This window comes from Aspergillus fumigatus, chromosome 1, assembly GCF_000002655.1.
Source record: "Aspergillus fumigatus Af293 chromosome 1, whole genome shotgun sequence".
Classification (NCBI taxonomy): Eukaryota; Fungi; Ascomycota; class Eurotiomycetes; order Eurotiales; family Aspergillaceae; genus Aspergillus; species Aspergillus fumigatus.
Window position 1 is genome coordinate 637,551 of NC_007194.1, and position 25,960 is coordinate 663,510.

A 25,960-nucleotide genomic window follows, 5' to 3' on the forward strand; every position below is an offset into this window, starting at 1 on the left:
GGTCTGGAACGAAACAACTCGATCCACGGACCTCCTCGAAGTAGAACTCACTCCCTAGATACTTGTTTAGGATTGTTAATGAACCAGGACTCTATGCGATTATGTCATGATAATAGTAATAATAATGATAATAATAATATGAAGCAAGTGATTGAGATTTCCAGTCTTAACAGTCGAGAAATGGAGTCGAAGGTGACTAGAATTGAACTGTATTGCTTTCTACGCTCAACTTCAATCTGTTCTATGCGCTGAAATTAGACAGTGACAAATCATTTACCAGATGAAACAATGAATGCCCCCAAGGAAACGATATTGTTTTTCCATGTCCCCAAAGCAGGCTATCATAACCTGGCCATGACAGCCTGACTGGCGCCACCACCTTTAACTCCATCCACTCCGTCAGGTACAGAACTCGGTTTGCTGTCACAAGGAAGAGAAGCATGAGCACAAAATAAAAAGACATGACATCGGGTCCTAGGTATTTACCGCTCAATATAAGATGGAATAGACTCAACAGACATGGAGCCCTCAAGAATGCCTACCACCAGGTTAGTAATTGCGAACGAATAATGCAGCACAGAAAGGAGAGGGGCTCATACGATAAACTGCAGTGAACAAAGGAAACTCGTCCTCAAGACCTTGCTTTTTCAGAAACTTGTTCACCTCAACGGCGGTCAAAGTACCCTGAAGCTTCTGGCCATTGAGCTCCGTTTCCTCGATTTTGTCGATGGGCTGCTTCCTCTCAATGCTAAGTTTGGCGCAGCGGAAATTACGCCCACCGCTGCAGCTTGTGATCAAATCGGCAACACCTGCGCTCTCCTCGGTGAAAGTTCTCGTGTCGATAGTGGCACCAAAGAATTTTTCACCGAACTTGACCATTTCAAGAAGGCCAACTCGCATGATTGCAGCTTTGGCGTTGTCACCCCAGCCCATGCCATCAACCCATCCCGCAGCGAGAGCAACAATGTTTTTCAAAGCCCCCCCCAGAGAGACTCCTGCAACGTCACTCACTACCCTAATGTGGAAATAGGGGCGATGGAAGAGGGTCTTCAGGACAGTGTGGTCAATTGGCGGATATTCGGACGGTAGTGGCTGCAGTTTAACCTGCGAAAGCTGGCCAGAGACATCCTTGTGCTCAAAGTGAACTACATCCACAGTGGATGCAGAGGGGGATCGATTCGGAGACGGGGCCTTAGAATCCAGGTGTGGGGGATCATAAGCGATGCTCGACTCGCACCACTTCTCCTGGGCAACCTCATTGGCGATGTTCGCACCAGAAAGCGCGCCGCAGTAGATTCCTAGGGTCTTGCCGATAGTTTCGGAAAACAGACTGACGCCCTCCTCGGTCACGTCGACGCCCTTGATACAGGAAATACCGCGGGCATAGGGTAAAATTTTGCCCTTGATTTGTTCACAGGTCTTGTTGATGAATTGGTGAGGGAGATTGAAGATGAGGATGGTGCTGTCTTTCACAGCATCCACCACAGACGGGTTGGCGTGGATGTTCTCAGGAAGGGCAATTCCGGGTAGGTACTTGACATTTTCATGTGTCTTATTGATTATCTCGGTCAGATTCTGGGGACCCTGACACAAGGGCGAAGATGGGTCGTAGTGCCGGGAATTCTTGGGAATCTCGACCTTCTCCTCGAATACCCACATTTCAACATCTCTCTCGAAGAGGGAGTCGTTGCTGGCGGTATTCTCAGCGACAATCTTAGCGATAGCAGTACCCCTATTCAAGAAGATGGAGTCAGCTTCCAGTTTCGCATTCGAGCTGCAACCAGCAGTCATAAGCATACCAGTTCCCTGAGCCAACTACGGCCACCTTGTGCTTCCGGAGGTGCGGTGATAGGGAGCCCATCTTGGATGCTTCGACCGTATTGTTGAATGTGAATCTGATACTGCTCCCAGACATGAACCGAGCAGAACTGAGAGTTAGCGGTTTAAAAGCCCTTGAACTGATCGACAGAGGCGAAATTTTTCTTATGATTCGAGTGGTTAGGAACTGAGAAGCCGGGGACCGAGGCAAGACAGCAGTGGCACGAGACTCAGGAAAGCAGGTCCGACAAGATAAAAGGCGTGCTGGAGACAGCATCCAAGGACCTCTGCAGGCGAATGGCAAATCTTTCAATCAGAGACCTTGTGGTGGCTCTCTGATGTAAGACCGAAATGGACAAGGGCGGGTTTGGTGCCCGTGAATGTGGATCTTCTTGTCCCGATTCCGAGTCGGCGGCTAGGGTGCTAAGGGAAATCGAAATTTCGCAAGTCGATAGTGTTCAATTTTTCGGTCGGCATGAAAAGTACTTTACTATCTATGTAGCCGTACGTCTCGTTGGTTGGCTAAGCCAGTAGTGATTATCTGTTAGGGGCACACCAAAGCAGACGGAGGAGGTTTATCCGGACTACTAGACTGGGGACTACTTGAGGTCGCACTCAAAGGGGGAAAATCACGCACTGTTGAGGTAATCATTTGGGCGGTGAATGAGGGGCTTATCGAGAACGTCGGGGTTATATACACTAGTCCACAACAGGATTAGCAGGGAGAAAATAATTCCAGCTGCGATGACCGTCGACACCCAGCTTTTTCATAGTTTGCTTGGTACTCTTCGGTACACAATCCTCTTGCTTTCAACATGGTAAGATTCTTGTCCCCCCCAGTTGACATGTTCTAATAGGTATGCTACCTCAAGGCTCCCATCCGCCCGAACAAGAAGTCAACCGCCGCCACCAACAAACTCTCTGGCGGAAAAGGTGCCGTTCCATCCACCAAGTCGGCTTATTTTGAAGACGACTTTCGCACAACGAAAAGAGATAAGCGTATAATCAAGCATGCCAGCTTCGTATCAAAGATTGAGAAAAGCTCCCAAAAGACCCCCAAACGGCGTCGCGCATCAAAGAAGCTCGTTGCCAATCTCGAGTCGCTTGCCGATGCCTTGCCTGAAACAGAAACGGAGAAAAATGATTCCAGCAGTCAAGTGAACATCATCAAGCAGAAAACTTTGCAGCATAAGCCAGGTGCGATGAAACGCAGACAGAAGCTAGAGAAGGTGGAACGGGATCGCTTCGCAAAGAACATGGCTCAGATGGCGACAATTCAGACGAATGTGCAACCCGTTGCAGAGACTCAAAATGAAGCCAGCTCCATTTCGAATCGGTGGGCAGCATTGCGAAATTTTATCTCACAGACAATGGAGCAGCAGCCCGCTTTCAAGGCGAAGCCATGAGCGCACGTTAAATACCTCGATATTCTACAGAAGGGTGTTTGGCTAATTACATCTGTCGTGTTCTGTACAGATGAGAACCTCGACCGACCTCCACCCGAAACTGTGACCTATTCTGATCATAGAGGCCATGCCCTATAAGACCGGGATCGAGCTGTTCGAGGACGCCTTTTCATCGCCCAGTCGGTGGAAGTGCTGCTTTGTCGAACCGGGCGTCGCTCAGGTTCCATGGGATGTGCTCATAAAGTAAAGCTCATATCCACACTAGAAATAGCTCAGGGCGATGTCTCTTAAGCCTTGAATCGCCGAAGCCTCGCCCTTGAGACTCAGTGCTGGGCAGCACCCTGGGATTCTGCTGGATCTTGAATCAGTGCGTCGGCTGCATTTCTAGCCAACCTTGAACATATTTGTCATTACACGCAATGACAAATGGCACTACGAGATAGTGTCGAGAATACTTCTGAAATAATAGAAATGATTCGTCTAGCTACTGGGGTTCTTTTCCTCCTGACACAGTTTAGAATATGTGGCTTCACCTTCGCTTTGACCACCGGATCATGTGTAGGAACCTTTCCTTTTCCTTCTTGGACTCATCTGTGCTGCCTTTCACTGCCTTTTCAGACTTGCATGGAGCCATCTTCTTGGGTAGAGTGACCAGCTGTGACGGCCCGTCGGATACCGTCGGCCGATATATCACTCACGTGCTGCGGGGAAAGCTATCAATCCCCATCATCTTATCAGCGTCATCCTCGCTGCTTCGCCAGATTTCAAGGGCTAAACTTGCGTTGGCCTTCGATACACTTACCTACTTTGGAATCCTTCCTGAGATCTATTTAAATATTCTGGTGCCTGGTGATGCTGCGACTACCGATCCGCGCTCATGGCCTTAAATGTGCTTCAAGAGCACATCACAGTTCACTGCTCCGTTATCGGCATGTAGCTATCTGCCAGACTTGTTGGGCAAATCGCGGGTTTACATCTACTGCTAAATCCTTTCCCACTTACTCTGAGTTTAATAGATCGGATTTTACAAACCAGCCCTGGTCTAGCATCTATGAAGCTGGGTTACCAACCGCTGGCCCTCTGGGGTCCACTCCAGCGTTTGGAGCTCCTCGCATAACACCCAAGACCTTGAAACAATATTTAGATCAGTTTGTGGTTGGACAAGATCGAGCAAAGAAAATTCTCAGTGTCGCTGTATTCAACCATTACCAGCGAGTGCAAGAGCTTCAGCGAAGGGAGGAAGAGAAGGCGGAATTGCTAGCAAGGCAAGCCCGGAGAGAAGCATTGGAGCATCATCCTGCAGAGGGTAAGCCTTATGTCCCTTGGAATTCTTCTCAAAGTACGCTAAACATTGAAAAGACGAGTTTCCAGGACAGCAACGCACCGTTCATTTACCCACTAGTCCCAAGTCGACGACGTCCAATGAAGCACTTCTTAGCGATTCGTCTCCACTTCAATTGGAGAAATCCAACATCCTCCTACTGGGACCATCGGGGGTGGGCAAGACACTGATGGCCAAAACGCTTGCAAGAGTTCTCTCGGTTCCATTCAGCATATCTGACTGTACGCCGTTCACGCAGGCAGGATATATCGGAGAGGACGCCGAGGTATGTGTTCACCGGCTCCTCGCGGCTGCGAACTACGACGTGGAGCAGGCCGAGCGGGGGATTATCGTGCTGGATGAAGTGGACAAAATAGCGGCCGCAAAAGTCAGTCATGGGAAAGATGTCAGTGGGGAAGGAGTGCAGCAGGCACTGCTTAAAATAATCGAGGGCACAACAGTCCAAGTTCAAGCGAAGCAGGAGAGAAATGCTCACAGAACAAGTGGCACCCCGAGCTCATATCCATCAAACAACCCTTTCGGAAATTCGCCGTTCTCGCAATCTCCTACAGGCAACGCCCCCCAGAAAGGGGAAATATACAATGTGCGCACTGATAACATTCTGTTTATATTCTCAGGTGCATTTGTGGGGCTTCATAAGGTCATCATGGACCGCATATCACACGGGTCAATGGGATTCGGCCAACCTGTCCGCTCACAGTCGAGTCCAACCCATCGACCCGGAGATCCGCTCGCCACTACACCCAACCAGCCTGTTCCCATCTTACCGGGATCCGAAGAGGAAGCTCTGTACAAGAAACACCTGCCATTCTTCACAGCAGCTTCACCCACATCACCAGACGGTGAACCACCCTATTTCAACGCCCTGGACCTCCTCAACCCCACAGATCTGCAAAACTACGGCTTCATTCCAGAATTAATAGGCCGTATCCCGGTCACTGCTGCACTATCAGCCCTCTCTCAACCCTTACTTGTCCGGATTCTAACAGAACCCCGAAACTCACTGCTTGCGCAATACACCACTCTCTTCTCCCTCTCGGGCATCGAGCTTCGCTTCACAACCCCGGCCCTGCACAAGGTCGCTGCCAATGCCTTTGCAATGGGAACTGGGGCACGCGCCCTCCGCACGGAGATGGAAAATATTCTAAGCGATGCCATGTTCGAGACACCTGGTTCAAGTGTCAAGTTTGTGCTCATTACGGAGGCTGTAGCAGATCGTAAGGAGAGACCGATATACCTTTCCCGAGGCCAGGGTGGCCGTTTTCATTCCTTGATTGCAGCCGAGGAGAGCAAGTGGGAGGAGAAGGTGCGGAGGGAGAAAGGCGAGAAAGAGAAGAGAACAAAGGGTCAAGGGTCTGAGAATCAACCTAGTATTGCCAGTTTTCGAGAGTACCGGACTCGTGCAGCAGGATTTTAGGCGGGATATGCTGTGTGACGTGACGGTCGTCTAAGCGAGTTCTGATTATATATTCGACGGCGCCACGCGATGGAACTGACCAGGCAAACTTCAAGCAGCGAGCGGTTTGGGTTTTTATGTTAATTACGTACGGCGTTCAGAGAATTCTGGAATCTAGCGAAGTATAGGGATCTTGCCTCTCCTCATTGTTTTTCTGAGCACTGGCCATTGTTCTGTTGGCTTTCAATGTAAAACATTGGTACTACATGGGTATCTGAACCAAAGGGCAAAGAAAAAAAAATAAAAAAAAAAACCCACAAAAACACAAAAAATAGGGGACTATGAAACAGTTTGTCTAGGCATAGAGCAAAAGTAGAGCTTTTTCAGTTCATTGGTATGGTTGAGGGTATTTCAGCCTCGAAGGACCGTGAGAAAACTCGCCAGCCCTCGAAACATCCAACCCATCGGCTGAAGGACCATTCGCTCCAGGTGTCCGCGGAGTATAGGCAGGGTTGTGGTTCTGGGACTTCGCCTCCGATGACAGACCTGGTTTCCCTAGCCTAGGCTTCACTTTGTCCCAGTACGTCTTGTATTCCACCTTGAAGGTCTTCATAAAGTCTTTTGCGCCATATCTGATCTCAATATGTTGCCAGGCTTCCCATCTCGGTAGAGGTTTCACTGCCGTGAGCATGACGAACCGCCTGAACCTGTGGTTGTTGACTATTGCCCAACCGGCAAAGAACTCTCCAAGGTGGTCCGCATTCCTTTGCTCCTGCGTGAGACCTTTATGTATATCCGCATCATCATCTTCGGTGGGAGACCCATAGAGTGGGATGGCGTCGAGTGAAATCACAGGATCTTCGTTGTGCTCACCACTGGCGCCGCTGAGATTATTTCCACTTGTCCGTTCTGTGCTTGCCACACGACTGTTCAACTGAAGGATTAGAGCATACATGCTCAACCATCTGAGCTATCGGGTTAGAAGGGAGAAAGCGACAAGGCTACAGAAGGAGCTTACATTCCCTGCCTGAATGGATCCTTCGATTCAGATTGCTTCAGGAGCCAGTCCAGGATATTTGGACGGAACATGATCTTCCAACTCCCTGGAAATTTCTGCTTTATCCAATCCTTTAACCACGCCAGGATGATGAGTGTGGCATCTGGGTCCCTAAGCATGAAGTCTTCTGTGATGAGGATGACACCACCATGAGGGAATAGGCGTTGGAAATACGTGGGGTGGTCAGCGTATTGTAGTGGCGTTCTTAAAGAAAGGCTCCAGAAGCTGACATTTCGATGGATCAGGTCCTTGATGAAAGGGAGGGCATGGTAATTCATAAAGCTTTCATGAGCCTTCACTGAGTCAGCGCAGCTGTTGGATTATTAGTAAATGGTACTTCCTGACTGACCAAGACAACCCCTTTGTGTATAGTGCGTGCAAATCTCTCCCAATCTTCCGGAAGGCGGTTTGAATAAGTCACAGCATTGTGCCTTCTCAGAAACTCATGCATAACTTCGTACTCTTCCTGCACTACTTCGGACCCGGCAGGAAACATCAAATAAAATACTTGAGCTTTCGTAGGTTTCTCAGCATCGTTCACAGTCGCCAGGAGATCATAAGTAACACCAAATTGTTCTTTGAAGACCGCATCCAGATCAAGAATATTCTCAGACGGCTGCGACGGCGATTTAACATTGCCTGCAATAGACTGAGCCATACTCGCGTCGTGCCTGCCGAGGCGAGGAAACCCAGGGGCTGCCTCTGGCGCTGTTCGAGCCTCAGAGGTTATAGGTGAAGTCTCGGTTGCTGCTTGCGGAGTTCTGTGTTTCGGCAATGGAACCTGCGATGTTGATAATAGTTCGCCGGTTTGTTGTGCGGGGTCCTGTACAGCTACATTCACAAGCTCTAATTCTCGCAAAGTGTTTTGGGGTGCCGCGTGCAAATTGTCTGCGCCAGAGTGTTGAGTTGATAATTCTGGGGTTACACTAGTTGTGTTTGTTGAGCCTAAGTGATTTGCTGCATCGGACGGTTTTGCCACGTCTGGCGCCGCAGATGCTTTTGGTAGCAAGACATCGCTATCCCTCGATATATGAATGGGATGGTTGGACATGTCATTGACAGGTCTCGCGGCTTCCGGAGCAGAAACATCAGGAACGCCCACAGAACGTGGCCGAGTAGCCAAAGCCCCGGTGGGAGTAGCTCTGCTTGGAGGATCTGAGGTATTTATGAGCGCGAAGGGTACTGGCTTGCGCGACCCAGCATGAAGCCGTTTCCTTTCACGCCGAGCAGTGATGGTGTCAAACCCTCGCAACTGGCTTCGGACTGCGACATTTAGGAAAACGTCCTCAGAGGTTCTAAAATGGGCAGAATCTGCATTGAGAAACGCAAAGTCTGACGACTTCGGGGAATAGGCAAGTAACACGTTCGACATTCTGCTGTCTGGAGCTGGATATGATATGGCCACAAGCTCATTGCGACGAAGTTCTTCCCCAATTCTGTAGATGCTCGGCTCTGTATCATCGAACCCTTCTAACCAAGCATCGGAGTACTTATGATTGTTTCTCTGATCCCGATCAGCAACAAGCGTTTCAACGGGAGTAAACAGAACCAGACCGCAAAGCAGAAGAAGGTAAATTTGAAAGAGTGTTCAGAGGAGCGAATGGGAAGAAAAGTCGGAAAAAATTGACTTACCGTGTTCTCACATAGGACATTATACTCTTCCAGGTTACACGTATGTTGAAACCAGATATTGATTCGGCTGCCCCTTTTGGTAGACATGAGCCTGCTTCGACTCTCAGGACTCAGACCGCATAGCCTGGCCGAACCGATTTCCTTCTTTTCAAGGCCGTAATAAAGATAGACAAGGAGCTCACCCGGGTTCCAGAAGTACTGTTGTTGGCTCTTGACGATGTAGGCGCCCGGTTTTGGTTCCCTTGTTGGAAGCTTGCGTATCGGATAGTCTTCGAGTTCCTGGCGATGGATTGGGGGGATGGTATCGGGTTTCACACTGTCATGGCTTGCACACCAGCTATCTTGCAGTGGACGGGCCGGTATCCATGTATCCGCACCGCACGCTGGTCTGTATGTGTCTGGGATGCTGTCATTCGGCTTGTATGACCCATCCTGTACGCGTTTCGGTGAACTCAGGGCCCAATCCTCCCGAGTTTGGCTAATCTGGCCTTGAGTCTCATTATCCGAATCAAGGTCCATTGGCGAACTAACATCTTGCGATTGTGGATCCAAAGCACTGTCACTGATTCCATGTGACCCGTTGACGTTATTCGTGGCTAGTCTCCCCCAAGTAACCGACTTAGGAGAGCTCACATTATATAGGCCTAGGTTCACCAGACTTGCATTGGATTGCTTCGATGAATTAAGGTCGTGCGATCCAGCCTTTACGCTACTCAAGTCACTCTCATTTGGCGAGCTAACGTCATAAGTACCTAGCTTCGCCGACCTTGAGTCATCCCGCGTGGGTGAAACCACCTTATGAGATCCGAGCCTTGCGGTATTGGCGTCATTCTCCGTGCTAGGCCGGTTGACGCTGTACAGCCCTGTCTTTGTCGCGGTGAGCCCAGTCCTGGCTGGCCAGTCAGATGGTCGAATGAGTTGCAGCTTGTTCACATCAGGAGGTGGCTCATAAGTTTTCGCCTTCTCGTACTTCCATCTCGTCGACAAATTGAACAGCTTTGGCGTCTCAGAACTGTTCATCCTTTTCGGGCGCGTGGGAGCCGGAGCAGTTCCAAATAAAACAGGTGGAGGTGGTCTTTTTGGAAGTTGCTGAGTTTGTAGTTGCGCACTTCCTGTGCTGGCGTTCGTTCGGGGAGTTTGTCCGGATGAAGCCTTTGATCTGTCGACTTCGATATCATTGAAACCAGTATCACCAGGAATTCTTGGGTCAGGCACGTTATTACTCGAAGGACTCTCCGCAGCAGGATGACTTTGCGGGGCTCCGTCAAGACCCAGGCGTCTCCTCTTTGCGGCTCTCCTTTGCTTCCTGTCATGTTTCGCCCTCTCAAGGGCAGCTAGATGATTTTCAAAACTGACAAGATCGAATGCCGGACGCTTCCCTTCAGCAATTGAGTTTTTCTTCTTATTCCAGTCGATCAATGTCTGTTCATTGCAAAAGGATTCGGGCGGTTCCCATGTGCATCTTTCAATAGGGTAATTGGCCCACTTCACCAAGTATTTGATACCATCGTCAAATTCGAGCTCAGCCAAGATAGTTTCAACTTCATACTCAGACTCCTGCTCACTGGGTGCAGTTGACGTAATCGAGATATCATCATCGTCGCTCATGTCGACATCAGGCTGAAATGGTCTTTCCTATCTGAGCATACAGAAGCGAGTTATGGAAATCTAGAGCGATGGCAATAAGACTAGAAGGGCCCAAAAGAATCGATATTAAGATGATCTGATAAAGGATGGCCGTAGTTCAATCCTGGTGAGAAGATGTCACGGAGAAGTTATAGAGTCTACCATGATGTTCTGAAGTCTCATGGGCTGTAAAGTATTTGGTCTTTTGGGTGTTTCAGACCATTAAGTAGAGAATCGAGCGGGAAAGAGAGGTTCGACCGAGAATACAACGGAAAATGCCACCGAGCACATCAGAGAAGGACCCTTTTTCTGAGTGGCTTCTTAAAGGACTTTTCTTTCTGTTCAACAGATGAGAAACCTTCAACCTCATTGCATCTTCTGCTGCAGATCAACGCAAACAACCTATGCAGCCTAGGTAGAGATAGTGGTCACGTGATATATTACTAGTCCCGAACAGGCAGCGTCAACTCGGCACCGCAACAAGCACGGGAAGCAGGAGGGAGACAAGGACGCTTTCATCCCCAGAGGCATCAGGATAACTCCTATCCTTCTTTCCACTTTGCTCTGTTTTCCCCTGTGAGTGTTACTTTTTCTCTGTGGCCTATTTTGCCTCTAGGCTGTTTATCGATTCTAGAACTGACCGTCTTACGCCCCCAGGGCTTTAATTTGGTCCCACTATCCCTTAGAGTTCCTCCAACCTCCAGTCGGCCACGTCGAATCTCCTCAGAATCTCCTTGTAGAGCGTCCTAGCTCACATACTACTTACCAACCATGGCTAACGATGAATATGATGTGAGTGACTCGTTTATCCATCGCTATCTGCTCCAAGATTTCCATTTCACTAATCTGAGCATCTGGGATAGTTTCTCTTCAAGGGTAATGTTGCCACTTTCCCCGCGCACTCGCCGCAAGTTTCATGTTTTCAGCAGCCTACTCCCCTCAAAAGAGCTCGTAACTAATCTGCGATGACCGTTTTAACAGTCGTCCTTATTGGCGATTCCGGCGTTGGCAAGTCCAACCTTCTGAGTCGATTCACCCGCAACGAGTTCAACCTAGACTCCAAGTCTACCATTGGTGTCGAGTTCGCAACCCGCTCAATCCAGGTGGACTCTAAGACAATCAAGGCGCAGATCTGGGATACTGCCGGTCAGGAACGCTACCGTGCCATTACATCTGCCTATTACCGTGGCGCCGTCGGTGCCCTTCTTGTGTACGATATCAGCAAACACCAGACCTACGACAATGTCAACCGCTGGTTGAAGGAACTCCGTGATCACGCCGACTCCAACATCGTCATCATGCTTGTCGGGAACAAGAGTGATTTGAGACACCTTCGCGCCGTGCCAACAGATGAGGCTAAGCAATTTGCGAGTACGTTTGTTGTCCAGGCAGCTCCTCAGGGATTGATTTACTGACATCTGCTCGGAACACAATAGGCGAGAACAACCTCTCTTTCATCGAAACATCTGCGCTTGACGCAAGCAATGTTGAGCTTGCTTTTCAAAACATCCTCACAGGTTCGCTCCCTCTATTCATGACCCCTTGTCCCACTGGACTCACATGTTGCTAGAAATTTACCGCATCGTCTCCAGCAAGGCTTTGGATAATGGTGACTCCGGACAAGCCCCCCTCAGCAGCGGCCGCACGATTGAAGTCAGCAAGGCTCCGGATACTGAGTCGAAGCAAGGCTGCTGTTAAAAATCGCTGAATTTGCTGCTGTAAAGGAAGCCACGCCTGTCGGAACGACTTTTTACTCTGCAATGTGATAATTGAATGGTCTTGATCTTTCTTTTTGTCTGTTACTTAGCCTCCACGGATATGATACACAAGAGGAATGTTGGGAATGGCAATTCAGGGACATGGGCACTGTAGGCGATCATTACTCCCAGGACATTATTTTGTCGACTTCTTCTATCCCCCCCTTTTTTTGTCCTTATTCGCCCTAACTACGAAATTGACTCTTCCTTCTTCTGGTCACTTTCCCTTTTCTGCCCTTGTCTTTCACGGCTGTTTTTCGTTAGATTCCTCATCCCTTCCCGTTCGCTTGTCCTTGGCATGACAATGATGGTCGCTTTGAAGGTTGTGCTGGTCACAGGCGTCGATGAGGATGGGTGGGTTGTATGCAATCATTGGTCAGGCGATATGGATTCAAATGGTCATTGCAACGTTACCTCACAATTCTCTACTATTGTTTTCACCAAATATTGATTATCGGGGCATTTTGAACCGTAATCACAACGTGACTTTCGTTGCGACTGCGAGCCTTCAGCTGTTGGCTAGAGCTAAACTGTAAATTAGCATCGACATGCTGTGGACCTAGGCTCCACCTTCCTAAACTGTGGAGCGACCCACGCGACGCCCAGTAAGCTATGGACAACACTGAAATTCCCCGATGACCGCTTCTGCCCTGGCCTTGTTTAATCAGATTACACCACGGAGTACTCCGTACCTCTCATGTAGTTTATTGCCATGGCAATCATAGCAGTCCAATAGTCACCACTGAAGCTTATCATCGTCTGCAAAAAAAGACGATTTTCACTTCAAGCTTCAACCCCGATCCCGACACTAGCTAGGCCCTTGACCAAGACAGGATTCTAGTCCATAGCGGACTCCCCACCTGCGCATTGCTGATTCGTGCGCATAAGTCTGACTAGTCCGCTTGAGTTTCATGACACTTCTGGCTTATCTAGAGCGAGGTTGGCGTGTTCGTTTCTCTTCTCAGGGGTGGTGTAAGCGAGTCGGTCAGAGGATGGGAAAGTCCAGACTCGATGTTTGTCTCCAGATGCGGTTAGCCTCGGCGGCAGGTGCTACTGTAATGTTGGGCACACAGGTGTTAGATATTTTGCGAGGCTAGGATATTATTACTAAGGACACATGACTTGAAGGGAAGATCGCACGTGTCTACATGAATCTGCGATGGTTTAGGTTCATAAATTACTAGCATTGTCAGACATTCTCAGCTCCGAACCGCTTCATAGATTGACACCTCGAATAGAGAGCACCTGATATATGAAAACCCTCAACTGCTTCAACTCTCCAGTCTCTATAATGTTATACATGACGTAGTCTAAATAGAACTAAGGGCACACGATCCCCAGTTCCCGATCTGCTATAGCAGCCCTAAACTCCTCAATGTCATCACCGCGCTCATTCATCACCCACTGAAGAGTATCTCCGAATGTCTCTCCATTATCGCGGAACCAATCGCCCAAGGACCGTATGAAGGCTTCAACTTGCTCCTTCATGGGCGCATGTTCGCGCAACCAGAGGACCTGCCCGGGGTCAAGCTTCATCATGTCCTGGACTACGTAATAATGGGGAATTTCGTCTCCCCATCCTTCGAAGCCAGGATCGTGAAAGAAGTCATTGCGAAATCTCGATCTATACTTTGCTGGCGATTCCGTGATACTTGTAGGATGAGCGGAATAGAAGTAATGGTTGACTGTGTGGTCGGCCTTGTCCGGCCATTCGGGTAGTCCTGCAGGGGTACTCGTTCTCGGGTAGTTCAGATGAATATCAAATGACAGCTGGTGATTGCTCTCAGGATACCGCTTGCGGAACTTCCGCTGTATAGTCCCGTTGCTGGGACAGATGTGATTTTGCACGATGTCGGTGATGATCAGCCGAATATCCTCAACCTCTGCCAATTCGACTGTAGACCAGTTGTGCAGAAGTTGTGCACGCTCAGAGATGACATGCCGAAGTTTACGCGAGAAACGGTCGAAGTTGGAAGTATGGAAAGCGCGATGATATAGCCAAAGGCGATAAATAGCACGGCGCAACCGAAACCGTTCATCGTCAGTCAGGGAACGCCGATTCTCGAAGTCGACCTTCCATTTCTTGACCGGGTAGATCGCCTCCCATTTCCGTGCGACGAGTCCGACCTGCACTACCTGTCGGAGAAGCGACTCGGACATGGGAACTCGGCGGGGGATGTGTGCTGGTTGACTTGCATTATGTGTTACGAGCTGGATGATCTCATCTAGAGGCCCAAACTCGAATTCCGCGACATCAATAAGAATTTGCAGCTTGTGGGACTGGTTGAAGACACGGCGAAGCCTTCGGCAGGTCGATGCAAGATTGAGAACGTCGGAAACGCTCTCGCAAGAACGAAATATATGGAGCAAGAGCTCCGTCGCCAGGCGATCCATCGGTAGGGTGTATATTCTGTTATCAAGTAATATGTCAGCACAGCGGATGGGAACAGCAGCGTGTAATGTCAGAGCTACCTACTAGAAAACTTCTTAATAGTTACGGACACGGTATGTTTGAAGACCGGAGAAGCGTCAACCTTGACAGCGTCGTGATATCAATGAGTCAACGCCGCCGCCGTCGCAAATAAGGGTATCTAGTTAGGTGCAAACCCCGCCGTTGGGGCTGACAGAAGAGGAAGCGATCTGATATAGAGCAAGCATACTGAAGAATATCGTAGGTGATGCAAAACGAGTATCCCACAGCTGCGAACAGCTGGATGGCAAATGTGCCGCCATGGTGGACGGAGAAAGTTGGAGTCGGAGTGTCCCTCCAGGATGTCCAACCCCGGTTTATAAGTAACTATACACCCCGCTTATCTAATCTCCGCCCCTTGCTTTACTAAAACTCCTTGTTGGGTCGATATGGTCTCAAGTACGGAGCCAATTATGGCTTTAGATGTTCTTGTTTCCATAAAGAAACCCCCTTTTTTGGTAATTAAATCCGTTCAATTCTCTAACGGGCAACAAAACAAGTTTGTAGCATACAATGTCCCATATCTTGCCTGAAATTTGGGATTGCAGCCACAGCCTTGAAGAGCATATGAAACTTTTAAATTATACTTCACACCTAGACGCCGTAGAATGGATCGAAACAATGTACCCTCGCATCACATGTACATCCCCTCAGGATATCAAGTCTAATGCTGGTGGAAGAAAAGAGACAGAAACGACAAGTGGACCGAATCGGAATCATGATGACCATAAGAGCTGTTTAAGAAAAGAGGCTCTTATTGTCGAGAGGACCTGGCTTCCTCTCGCCTTCTGCCAAACCCAACGTAGAGCGCTTCGAAATCAAATTGGTTTGAACATCCCGACGTTTCGCGTACCGCGCAGCCTTGCTCAAACGGATCTCACTACGGACCTGGTTGGGGCTCACATACTCCTTGTTCTCGTAGATGACAGGGCCACCGAAACTGCCTTCAAGGATGACAATTGGCGTAAGGACGAAACGAGGTCCAATCTCAACGAGGGAGATCTCAGGTTCAGCATTCTTGCCCTTGGGCGCGGGCTTGCTGTTCTCCTCGTCCTTTTTGGCTCCACCTTCGGACTCTCTAATCTCATAGACGCGAATCCAAATCTTGCCATCCACACCGAAGACACCGATGACACGGTCAATAAAAGGCTTCATGCCCTTGACACCACGCTTGGGCACACAAAAAACTCCACGCAGCATTTCCCTGATCAATCCGCGGTACTCGTTTCCTGGGCTGCTCATCACCGGACCCTGCTCGTCAAACGACCGATCGAAAACGACAATGCCACGGCCACCCTTCAAACAGTTACCACTAAATCCAGTGTTCAATTCGCCCATCGTGTGCAGGTTTGTGACGTGAAACTTGATCGTAGGTCCATTGGGAGGACGAGCCAGCCACAGATACAAATCTTGACCGCGCTTACGTGCTTCGAGGAAGAAAATGACGTTGCATGAGTGGAGGTCTGCGAGGGAGTTCAAGAGTAGATTGTAACCGGCCGTCTTCTTTTTCGTATCTAATTTGCTTTCTTTGTGCGTGTGAGGGAGCAAAGCGCAGAGATCGGAGAGCAAGTGCCGGTGGCTAGAATCGCTCGTCAGTGTCTGAAAAGTAAGTCCGAGTTCGCGAAATCCCTCAACATACCGATATGTCACACCTCTTGAGGTCAACATAAGAACACGAGTCTTGGGCATGAATCCAGCGGCCAGCTGCTTCTTGGCCGATTCCGCAGTATGCTCATCTTCGTCTTCGTCGCTGTCGCTTGTATCATCGGCTCCAGCGAGGAGATCTTCCATCTCCACGTCTACCTCATCCTGATCTTCGGCAATTTGCCGAGGCTTCTTCTTAGTCACTGTCTTGTAAACGGCAGCCATTATTATTGTAATAGAATATTTCGGCTGAACTTTTTCGATTCCTGACTGTCGCAGAGAAAAGCTCCACAAGGGTACCAAAAATATGCAGGCAGAATATTTTTTATAATTCACCGCCTTTGGAGTATAAGGTCACGTGAACTATCCACGCCTACAAATTCTTGGCATCCCCATATCGAGAGGTCTTGATATATTCCCAAATGTCTTGCTCGATTAGTACTATGTCTCTCTTCTGACACAGGCTGGAACGACTACTGCTACCAATCGCCAAGTTTATTTCCTCAAGCAGCATTGTTGATGAGACATACACGCTCGTAAAAGCAGATATTCCCCGTTCTCTGAACGTTTTATTTTCAAAATGACTCCAGTGCCCTGTCCAGATCAGAAAAGCCTTCCTGTCCCACTTTCATGCCTGCAACCCGGTTCGCGAAGTGTACTTTCTTCTCGAGATCCCAATTTCCCTGGCAGAGCCAAGCATATAACATTCCAGCTATGAATGTATCACCAGCTCCGATAGTACTTGCATTGATCAGTATTTCTATCAAAAGCCTTCAAAATATGGACTTACTCAACAACCTTAAGGTCTGGTGCTGCGTACGCAGGACTTTGAAACAGTTCACCGGTTTTAGTATCTAGAGCTACAGCTCCTTCGTCTCCCCATGTACAACACAGGAAAGACCTGATGAAGTATAATCAGTCGACCACAGCGCCCCATGGATAAGGCCTAAGGACTGTCTTACGCGTTGGTTGTCATCGGCTGTTGCTTTTGAAGGCATTCTTCGGCTGATGCATAGCCTTGACCCTGGACGCAGTTTAGCAGACTGTATCTGAGAGACTCCATGACGGCCGCAGTATGCAGTCATACCTGAGCCCAGCTCTTCGAGTAGAAAACCACGTCTGCCTCAATCGCAAGCTCCTGGAGACCGTGCCGTGCAGGTTTCTCTACTTCGACGCTGATCTGGATTGAAGGATAGCATCGGCGTAGATAACGCATGCATGCCAATGTCACCTCTGGTATCCGACCCTACAATTTGAACATGAGTATCCTGTATGCTTTACAGAAAATGAAAGTCGCAGACCTCAAAGTGAAACCAGGTAGCAGTGGAGCCAATCTTATCTGCAATTGCTGTAAATTCCTCAATAGTCATTTCCGGAAGCTCATTGTAGTTAACAATCGTCCTGCTTCCGGACGCTTGACTTTTAATGATATAACTCGATGCCGGTTCACTGAATTGTTCACGATAGATGCAATGCCCGAGTTGAACTCCAGGTCCAAAGCTTGCCAGGATCTGCTGCGATGCAACGGATGCCTTCGCGGGCAGAACTGCGACAAGGTTCAGCGAGACCTTTGAGGTTGTCTGGCTGTGTGCTATCAATTGCTGCAGCACCTCCAGGGTGTTCGGACAGTTTCCTCCGCGGCGATGAGAGATACGAGAAGCACGCAACTTCTCGTCTTCTCCCGGGTAGTGAGGAGCTCTGCGTTGATGGTAAGCTCTTATTGGTTTGTCAAGAAGATGCGGGGGACGAGTTTCCAACCAACGTTAAGATTGTGTCAGCATAGCATGCACCTACTGTGACCAGCGACATGTTCCCAGACTTTAATAAATAAAGAACTCGATGTTTAATACTCCCAACCGGCAGTAAGGAGACTGCAGTTACGGACGTGTGGTAAGAATGAGACTTTGGGGAGAGGTTGTTGATTCGCATATTAGTCATGCCCCACAGGCGACATCAGTGTCGACGACATTGACAGTATGGCAGCTTGCTGCGATAAAATATGCTACATCCGGGTTTCTAAGTACTAAGTATCTGCGAATATACCATTTCATAACGTTTTGCCGCAGCCTCATGGTCAAGGCAGTACATAAAAAAAGTACGAAGTAGTCAAAGGACTTCAAATAACAAGCTACGCGACATCAAGATACAAAGCCAAGAACTAAGAGTTGTGCAAGATATTGTCTCCCTCTTGCCTATTCCCAACAATCATCGCCTGAATGACCTTTACTGTCAGTGAACATTCGAGGGAAACGCCGATGATCAGGCTGCTCACGAGATATCCTCAACGTGATGACGAGAGAATTTTCCTGGCCATTACATGTCAGAGGAGGGTTACATGCGCCATCAGATCGAGATGTACTTACAGATTGCATGGAGCTACCGCAGTTGGGCTCTTAGTCTTCGTCATTCGAGTTTTGAGCCGGCTGGTTAGGTTGGCCGCTCGGTGCGGACGTAGTATTTGGGAAATTTTCTCTTTTGAGACGGCCGACCTCCAAGCTTTCACTCTGTCAGCAATCTCAGGTCACGAAGGATGTTTACAGAGAGGGTAGAATCTGTCTATCAGAGCGAATGAACTCTCGGAAGGGAGGATGAGTCAAGGTGAGATATTCACCCAATTTAGAATACAGACTTACCGAGCGCCATTCCAAGAAATGTTAGGCTTCATTGGTCTGAGGGTTTCAGCAACCTGGTGCCAGATCTTCTCCGAGATCGTCTGATCCAGTTCCTTCAGAACGGCGACAAGCAAGGCGATCCTAAGTTCGTTGGTCCAAAATTTGGAAGGTTGTGGGGTGGGGGTTTCTGGGGACTGCAACTCCTGATCACTGAACGCAACAGATGCGTGTGTTTGGGGCAACTCAGAACCATCTGCAGCAGCTGAGGTACTTTGGGCGGGGGCAGATGACTGAGTCTTTGGCTTTTTTGCGCCGCGCTTTCTGCCAGGCGCCATCTTCTGCCGGTGACTGGCGCTGTCATCTTCGCCTTCTAGGCCCTTTCTCTTAGCAGATACCATTTTTTATATTGGCGATTGGTAATATTCAGTCAATCAAAATAAGTTGTTGTGAACGATCGAAGATCTGCTATGATATGATAGTTGAGTCTTTGAAAGAGAGAGAAGCAGAAGACGCCCATCTTAGTTTAAATAACCAGCGCCGAGAGAAATGCATGAATATTTTCCATGTGTGCTGTATAGTATGGCACTTCACCAGCCCTATTTCCATGCGCAGTCGCACTGCTGGCATCAGTATATCTTTTGGCCTGAGTTCATCACTGGCCCATGACCATGGTGCGATTCACTGAGGCCCAGTCAGCCCACTCCAAACATTGCATCCCCCTCTTTCCTCCTCTTTGCTCAGGCAGAAATAATGATATAGAGAGATAGTAGGCAGCATATCATAGACCATCTCTTACGGAGCTCTTCTCCCTGTTTTACTGATCCATGTCTCTCGTCACATCAAACTAGCATCTCATGACCCTAGAAGCGGTGTCAACTGATGTCATCCGGGAACACATCACTGAGAGAAAACACATAATATTGCACTTACAGTTCTAAGATCCTATCTTTTGACAAGAGTTCCCTCTCTTCAAATTATCTTCTGCTGGGGCATTGTTGCATGTCGACTACACTAGAACCACCTAGCTGGCAAGGTATCTAGACAACGATTTCTTGTTCGTAGAAGTAACACTGCAGTGCAAATTCAAGAATGCATCAAAGCAATAAAGTAGAAGTAGTGAGATATGAACTTCAGCGATGATAAACTATTTTATAAGTCGGAATATATTTCCTCCGTCTAGCCCTAACATCATGACGAAGATGTATTCATTCCAGTGAATCCTGACTGCTTTTTGAGAATTTAATCCCTGTACTCTCATTGTGAACTATTTATCAATATCATATTTTAGAAGCACGGCATGTAAAAGACTGGCATATTTGCCCTTTCGTGCTCCCCCAACGCAGGTTTGGGAGGATGAGATAGACAGGTGAAGGGCTTGACTCGCATCAATTATCAAATGAACTTAAATTGAATTAATGTAAAACAGAAAATATAGTCTCGAAATATCCCTCGAGATGTACAAACAGAGTACCATTATTCGCAACAAATGCATCGCTAACATTCTATACAAGCATCGACACGCAAAGGCTTCACATTTAAAATCTGGTATGTACAGGCCCATGATTAATTTCGACCCGGGTCATCTGGGGAAAATTGCGCTGACGGTTGTTTTTATTTCGCGGCTTAAAAGACCTTCCACCAGTATTCTTAGTCCTGAGAGTCTGATCCCAGCCTCGCTCTTGCTGTCCACGAGGAAAGTCACGTCCGCGTGACGGTATTTGAGGAGAGCTGCGAGGATGGGTGTACGGACCAGCCGTGGAGGTTGCTTCGTGGGAGCACCGAGGACGGCGTGCAGGGTGTACATTTGGATCGTATTCCGAACTCGTGTGATGTTGATATTGTACGCCGCTGCTCTGTGTGTGGCGACCAATGCTGGAAGGCTGAGAGTTCGGTGTAATAACTTCCGGCATGACTCTCTCTGTCTGTTGAGGACAGCGCCTCGATTGCATGCTGGGGGATTGCTCGCTCGCGGGCGGCGTAAGCTCGCTTCGTAGCGTAACCTCTCGGACGACCAGTACATCCTTATCTTCTGGACTGTTCACGGCTCCGGACATCATAGGAAGAATTTCGTCTGTCATTTCTCGCAATTCGGCATGGCGCTGGCGATCACGCAAGATAGCTGCAGCCTCTTTGTTGAGTCCCTGAAGCGGTTTCTGTAGTTTGGCCGCACCTATTAGTCCTCGATCGTGGAGTCCATTGAATGATTATCGTACCTCAAAGCGTGCACTGTAATCTCCACACATCACTTTGGAGACACGTTTGAAGTCGGGAGAGGTCATGTTCATTTGCTCGAACACTGCCATTAGCATCACCTTGTCCTTCCAATCGTCCCACCTTATGCGAGAGGCAGGCATTGTTTAACGTTGCCGGTCAAGGCTCGACAAGGCTTCAGGTAGAGCGGCCTTTAAGAGACAGAAAGGAGATTGGAGATCGGAGCGACGTTAATTGAATGGATGAACCTGAGGTTTCAACGGAAGTATAGAAGATAACAGCGGCCCAAGTACTTATAATCTGTCCAAAAGGAGCTTGATGGCCATCACACGCCTTAAGACGCGCACGCGTGTCTATACCACAGTCGAAGATGTCATAATAAAAAGCAATCCAAGATGCAGGATTAGCTCAAGACTGATTAAATTAGTGGAGCCGGAGCTGCAGGAACCATGTGTCGTCGTTGCCATAGTCTACAGCTCCTGGAGGACTAGAATGAATGGCTGTCCTGACAGCGAGGTAGATTTTGTGCTACCAACTGGAAACTAAACCGTACTCAGTGAGTCTATTTGCCTGAATCGCTCTGTCAACGTGTGCAATGGATAATTTTCCTGTTGTGAAATTCTGAAGAGATTCCAACCTAACCTACAGACTCTGAGCTGTCATATTGATAACCATTGTGGGGACCAAGCGGGCATGACAGGTCTATCCTGACTTCCTTGCAACACATGCACCAGCTGCCACCATCCTTCATTATGTCTGAAGCCATTGGCGACGGTCCCATGACTGCTAAAAAGTCCTGTGGGTTCTGCAAGTTGGGCTGCGCATCCACCTTTGTCTTGGAAATAGTATGCCGCGATCACAAAGAATTCTGTCCTGTTTGGACATATACCAACTCTTTTGAATGCAATTCAGAAATATTGGAATGATTTTGTGTCAGTAGCATGGGACCTGACCAAAATGGTAAATAATCTCAGAATGGGAGGTAAAATTCTCTCCGATGTTTATGCAGAGAAATATATCCTTCAATGCCATGTGGTTAATTTCATCGACGAGTAACCAGATTCATGATTGAGAGTTTTATTTGCGGGGAGATTCTCGCTTGATCGACATCAAGACATAGCTATAGTCGCCAACTACTCCCAGGGTATCAATTCGGCTAGAATGTCAAAGAATCAACCCACCTGCTTTGTTTATTGCTTCGTCCACTCATGCCTGATCAGCTTCTTTGTTGTTGTAAGGAGCCGTTGTGGCGGACACCAACAGCATTTCTTCTGTTGGTCTAAGTTCAATACCAGAGGCTTATATATCCAGCGTCTGTGCAAGAGAGTGCATGTTCCCCCGTCACTCTCAATATCCCAAATTCCCAAGCACAACTTGACCTTCTATTGCAGGCTTTCTGCTCGGTACCTCTCTCATCAGGAAACCATTCACTCCCAAGTCAGCCATGTCGACCGTTAGACGGAGCAAGGCAATGCCAACCGATAGCCCTACTGCCAAGTTTCTCTACACAATTATCAAGCAATTGGACTTGAAATCCGTGAGTCGGCCATTCTTCCTTTGGCACTCCCAGGAGTGTGGACTGCAGCTAACAATGTGTCTCCACAGATTGACTGGAATCTTGTTGCATCGCAGCTTGAGATATCCAACGGCCACGCTGCTCGGATGCGTTATTCTCGCTTTAGGCAGCAAATGGAAGGAATCTCATCTACACCGCGCGCCTCTCGCCCCAGGAAGACTCCCACGAAGACTGGCAAAGGATTTGCCAGCAAAGCCGATATGCTGAAGGACAAGGGCTCCCCTAAGCCGCCAGTGAAGCAAGAAAATGCGGGCCCTGCGTACGAATCAAACCCTTACATCAAGGTTGACCCATACGGTCATGAAGTCCAGAATCTAGCAGACATTCCTCATGTTTCGACTCAAGTGATGCATCCGCAGCCCATCCAGCCGCAGATAGTTCCGTATACTCCACTCACCGCGGCTCCGGGAACATTGACCATGTATGCGCCTGTTCCTGCTTTCCCACCCTCAACGCCTGTGACCTTTCATCAGCAGGCTGGTCCAAGCACATGGGCTCCTATCAAAACCGAGCCTGAGCATGAACCCGAGCTGGAAGCCGGAGGCAAAGCGAATGACGTTCTGGTGAAAGTTGAACTGCCCCAGAAGGAACAGTAGGAGAGTATTCGATAAGGCTGGAGGAGAGCAGATGAGCGGATTCGTGACGAAGAAAACCATCAGTATGACTTATGGTGAGGCGTTAAGATGCTCGGCTTATGTTTGTTTGATACTTGATGTGTGAAATGGACATATTTCCTGACAGAAATGGCGTTGCAATTGTCTTCTTTGGCCCGATTTTTCCAATGACGGTAGACTAGCGAATTTACTTCTTTTGAAGCTTGAAGCCATGCACCCTGACTGTCCTGTCATCAGGACTCTTCAAGATTCTGTTTGGGCTCCGGAGCCATATCAGAACCGTGTGTCTTACCATTTCTTCCAACAGACATGACCGGAATGAAGGATAGAGACAGTCTACTGTCCCTACGATTGACTTGATGTGAATATTGATTTACTGGGACTCCGGGCTTTACTTCACTCAATTCCTTCGCATTATCCATATCTCAATCCAAGCATAGTTGGACTTTGTTCTGTGTTGCAGTAGCGATCAATCACCCTCTACATCTCGGCGTACTAATATCAATAACGTGGTGTGTATGTGTTTCCTTTTCTTTCTCTTCTTCATTCTAGCTATCACTCCCTATCACGATCTTCTCATTTGTGATCTCATTTTGTTCTCATCCTCATCACACTTTGCCTTGTCTCTACGTCATCTCGTTCAACTTTCCCTTCAGGCACTTCTACTACCTGAAGATTCTGTTGCCTTTCTCAAAGACGTGCGTAAAAGTTCTTAGTACTTTATTTCGCTGAAAATGTCCGCCAACCCCGAGACCAACGGTGGGGACATCAGTAGTGCCGATGCCCATTTCATCATTGAATGCCTCAAAAATCTCAACGGATCTAAGCAGGTCAGTCAACAGAGTTCCTCACGTTTTTATCCTCTACAGAGATGCAATACCCCTAACAACACACCAGGTCGACATCGGTAAAGTTGCCACTGTCTTTAAGTACAGCAATGTGCTGTCAGCCCGCAACCGTCTTCGCAACCTGAGCAAGCGCTATGGATTTCCAAACCTGGAGTGCAGATTTCCCTCTACCCCTACTAAGGCCGGCAAAGCTGGTGCTATTGTCGAGGCTGCCAAGGATGATACTGCGGGCGATGATCCTTCTTCTTCCGGCGAGACTGTCCAGTCCACTCCTTCCAAGCCCGCTCGCAAGCCTGCTGGACGCAAGGGAGCCAAGGTCAACTCAAAGCCGATTCCCGCCACGGGCCCGGTGAGCGCCGATGGCTCTACCTCTCCTTCAAAAAAGCGCGGTCCAAGAGGCAAGGGCAAGCTAGCTGTTGCCCAAGAGGCCGCCGTCATGGAGTCTGTTGAGATTCCAGTCAAGAAGGACAATGGAAACGTGAAGATGGAGGATGGTGGGGCTATCAAAGTTGAAGCTTAAAGACCTGCAGAGAACCTTGCTACTGTAAGTTGTCTCGCCGTCTTCTTATATACAGTAACACCATGACTGATAGTGTAGGTATGAACCTGGCACACTCTTCCACCTTTCGGATCTCCGTGACGAACACCTTAGGGCTTAGGATGGAAACAGCCATTGCTTCGACTGTTAGAATTTAGGAACCTGGAGGATACGAGCAATAAGCTGAGAGAACGATGGTTTGATTTGAGCTTTGATATTTCCTTTTGCGGTACTATCTCCCCACGGAGATGTTCTAAGCATTGAATTTGTTTGGAACTCGTCATTAGGTTTAAGAATAGGTACCATCATATTAGGAAACAATGACAGTTCATTGATGACTGTTTGATAGCATGTGGAGAATTTGTAAAAAGCCCATTCAAGACCTATCGCTAGTCACTACACTCGAGAGGGAGACATCACAAAGACGTGAGTCCAACTTGAAAGCAATAGACTCTTCTGACTATACATCCCCTACTTCAATACTATTTCCCATAGCATAGCAACACTTGGGAAGCAAGTCGTCTTGTTTCCTGACTGTTTCAGGAGCTCAGACTAAGTGACCTGGCCTACTTCACTCATTCACTCATCTCCGGCATCAACCCCCGAAGCCCTGTGTGAGTGTCGATCTGCCTCTCACAACACCTCTCACTCACTTCTGTCTTCCAATACCCTAGGTCATCACTCGCTCTAGCTTCTCGCTCTATTAATTCTCTTTACAGATTCCTCCTCTTGAACTTTCACATCTTTCTTCTATACAATCTGAAATCGAACACCATACCTACACCTACCCTCCAAACACCAACCCATCGGACCCAACAATCAAAATGGCACCCGCAAACCCCGACGAAACAGTCAAATTCCTCTTAAGCTGTATCCGCTACTCAAACAGCGGCAAGGTAAGCCCAGTTCCCCTCACCCCGGTACCCCAACCTCCTAACCAGACCCTAGGTCGACTTCAACGAAGTCGCCAAAGCATGCAACATCGTCAGCAGAGGAGCTGCGTACGTGACAACCACTTCCCAAACAGTTCACACCCCCAGAACTAACCATCCATCAGCGCAAAACGCTACGAACGCTTGCTCAAGGCCTACATTGAATCAGCGAACACTGGCGCAACTGCCAAGGCTGGTCCTCCTAAGAAGTCCAAAGCAAAGGGGGCAGGCGAGAGTTCGGGTTCGAGTTCACCCGCGAAGCGTAAGCCTGCAGGGGAGAGTAGTAAGGGCAGAGCCAAGAAAGCACGGATGTTGAAGGAGGGGGTCCTTGAGAGCGCACACAGAATGATTGAGCAGAGATTGAGTCCTGTGAAGGAGGAAGAGGGGTCCGATGCCGAAGAGGAGAAGGCTCAAGGCGCTAACGCTGATGCGACTGCTGTCGATGATGAGACGCTGTTGGGCCAATTTTGAACCTCCAAGG

General features: G+C 48.6%; 13 protein-coding genes across 13 annotated transcripts; 7 read left to right on the forward strand and 6 right to left on the reverse strand.

Moving 5' to 3' along the window:
• Positions 1–185: 185 nt before the first annotated feature.
• Positions 186–2,095, reverse strand: AFUA_1G02150 (glycerol-3-phosphate dehydrogenase family protein; the record flags this gene model as incomplete). The annotated part of the gene is made up of 4 exons (XM_744872.2): positions 186–420; positions 487–538; positions 600–1,732; positions 1,800–2,095. The coding sequence occupies 4 exons, from the start codon at positions 2,093–2,095 to the stop codon at positions 342–344; spliced, it is 1,560 nt and encodes a 519-aa protein (XP_749965.2). The 3' UTR covers positions 186–341.
• Positions 2,096–2,169: 74 nt separating this feature from the next.
• Positions 2,170–3,224, forward strand: AFUA_1G02160 (FAM207/SLX9 family protein; the record flags this gene model as incomplete). The annotated part of the gene is made up of 2 exons (XM_744873.1): positions 2,170–2,322; positions 2,676–3,224. The coding sequence occupies 2 exons, from the start codon at positions 2,170–2,172 to the stop codon at positions 3,222–3,224; spliced, it is 702 nt and encodes a 233-aa protein (XP_749966.1).
• A 554-nt stretch (positions 3,225–3,778) lies between these two features.
• Positions 3,779–5,983, forward strand: AFUA_1G02170 (putative ATP-dependent Clp protease; the record flags this gene model as incomplete). Its single annotated transcript, XM_744874.1, has 3 exons — positions 3,779–4,005; positions 4,241–4,530; positions 4,584–5,983. 3 exons carry the CDS (start codon positions 3,779–3,781, stop codon positions 5,981–5,983), a joined length of 1,917 nt encoding a protein of 638 aa, XP_749967.1.
• Positions 5,984–6,250: 267 nt separating this feature from the next.
• On the reverse strand, positions 6,251–10,685 carry AFUA_1G02180 (uncharacterized protein). Its single transcript, XM_077803784.1, has 4 exons — positions 8,652–10,685; positions 7,369–8,523; positions 6,981–7,312; positions 6,251–6,927 (listed from the first exon to the last, which is right to left on the reverse strand). The coding sequence occupies exons 1-4, from the start codon at positions 10,257–10,259 to the stop codon at positions 6,351–6,353; spliced, it is 3,672 nt and encodes a 1,223-aa protein (XP_077659957.1). The 5' UTR covers positions 10,260–10,685; the 3' UTR covers positions 6,251–6,350.
• A 77-nt stretch (positions 10,686–10,762) lies between these two features.
• rab11 (Rab family GTPase) lies at positions 10,763–12,690 on the forward strand. The gene is made up of 6 exons (XM_744876.2): positions 10,763–10,853; positions 10,935–11,069; positions 11,141–11,153; positions 11,259–11,648; positions 11,714–11,794; positions 11,848–12,690. Exons 2-6 carry the CDS (start codon positions 11,049–11,051, stop codon positions 11,973–11,975), a joined length of 633 nt encoding a protein of 210 aa, XP_749969.2. The 5' UTR covers positions 10,763–10,853; positions 10,935–11,048; the 3' UTR covers positions 11,976–12,690.
• A 431-nt stretch (positions 12,691–13,121) lies between these two features.
• AFUA_1G02200 (F-box protein) lies at positions 13,122–14,794 on the reverse strand. Its single transcript, XM_744877.2, has 2 exons — positions 14,511–14,794; positions 13,122–14,444 (listed from the first exon to the last, which is right to left on the reverse strand). Exon 2 carries the CDS (start codon positions 14,426–14,428, stop codon positions 13,355–13,357), a length of 1,074 nt encoding a protein of 357 aa, XP_749970.1. The 5' UTR covers positions 14,429–14,444; positions 14,511–14,794; the 3' UTR covers positions 13,122–13,354.
• Positions 14,795–14,887: 93 nt separating this feature from the next.
• Positions 14,888–16,436, reverse strand: AFUA_1G02210 (ribosome biogenesis protein BRX1). Its single transcript, XM_077803785.1, has 2 exons — positions 16,144–16,436; positions 14,888–16,083 (listed from the first exon to the last, which is right to left on the reverse strand). The coding sequence occupies exons 1-2, from the start codon at positions 16,371–16,373 to the stop codon at positions 15,243–15,245; spliced, it is 1,071 nt and encodes a 356-aa protein (XP_077659958.1). The 5' UTR covers positions 16,374–16,436; the 3' UTR covers positions 14,888–15,242.
• Positions 16,437–17,362: 926 nt separating this feature from the next.
• Positions 17,363–17,931, forward strand: AFUA_1G02220 (uncharacterized protein; the record flags this gene model as incomplete). Its single annotated transcript, XM_744879.1, has 2 exons — positions 17,363–17,498; positions 17,756–17,931. The coding sequence occupies 2 exons, from the start codon at positions 17,363–17,365 to the stop codon at positions 17,929–17,931; spliced, it is 312 nt and encodes a 103-aa protein (XP_749972.1).
• Positions 17,932–18,156: 225 nt separating this feature from the next.
• Positions 18,157–19,861, reverse strand: AFUA_1G02230 (uncharacterized protein). The gene is made up of 5 exons (XM_744880.2): positions 19,691–19,861; positions 18,782–19,620; positions 18,512–18,644; positions 18,421–18,454; positions 18,157–18,360 (listed from the first exon to the last, which is right to left on the reverse strand). Exons 2-3 carry the CDS (start codon positions 19,156–19,158, stop codon positions 18,542–18,544), a joined length of 480 nt encoding a protein of 159 aa, XP_749973.1. The 5' UTR covers positions 19,159–19,620; positions 19,691–19,861; the 3' UTR covers positions 18,157–18,360; positions 18,421–18,454; positions 18,512–18,541.
• Positions 19,862–20,295: 434 nt separating this feature from the next.
• On the reverse strand, positions 20,296–21,114 carry AFUA_1G02240 (uncharacterized protein; the record flags this gene model as incomplete). Its single annotated transcript, XM_744881.1, has 2 exons — positions 20,296–20,913; positions 20,974–21,114. 2 exons carry the CDS (start codon positions 21,112–21,114, stop codon positions 20,296–20,298), a joined length of 759 nt encoding a protein of 252 aa, XP_749974.1.
• A 1,301-nt stretch (positions 21,115–22,415) lies between these two features.
• On the forward strand, positions 22,416–23,143 carry AFUA_1G02250 (uncharacterized protein; the record flags this gene model as incomplete). Its single annotated transcript, XM_744882.1, has 2 exons — positions 22,416–22,508; positions 22,577–23,143. 2 exons carry the CDS (start codon positions 22,416–22,418, stop codon positions 23,141–23,143), a joined length of 660 nt encoding a protein of 219 aa, XP_749975.1.
• A 752-nt stretch (positions 23,144–23,895) lies between these two features.
• AFUA_1G02255 (uncharacterized protein) lies at positions 23,896–24,529 on the forward strand (the record flags this gene model as incomplete). Its single annotated transcript, XM_001481644.1, has 2 exons — positions 23,896–23,991; positions 24,059–24,529. The coding sequence occupies 2 exons, from the start codon at positions 23,896–23,898 to the stop codon at positions 24,527–24,529; spliced, it is 567 nt and encodes a 188-aa protein (XP_001481694.1).
• Positions 24,530–25,371: 842 nt separating this feature from the next.
• Positions 25,372–25,950, forward strand: AFUA_1G02260 (uncharacterized protein; the record flags this gene model as incomplete). The annotated part of the gene is made up of 3 exons (XM_001481645.1): positions 25,372–25,443; positions 25,496–25,548; positions 25,605–25,950. The coding sequence occupies 3 exons, from the start codon at positions 25,372–25,374 to the stop codon at positions 25,948–25,950; spliced, it is 471 nt and encodes a 156-aa protein (XP_001481695.1).
• Between the last annotated feature and the right edge of the window lie 10 nt (positions 25,951–25,960).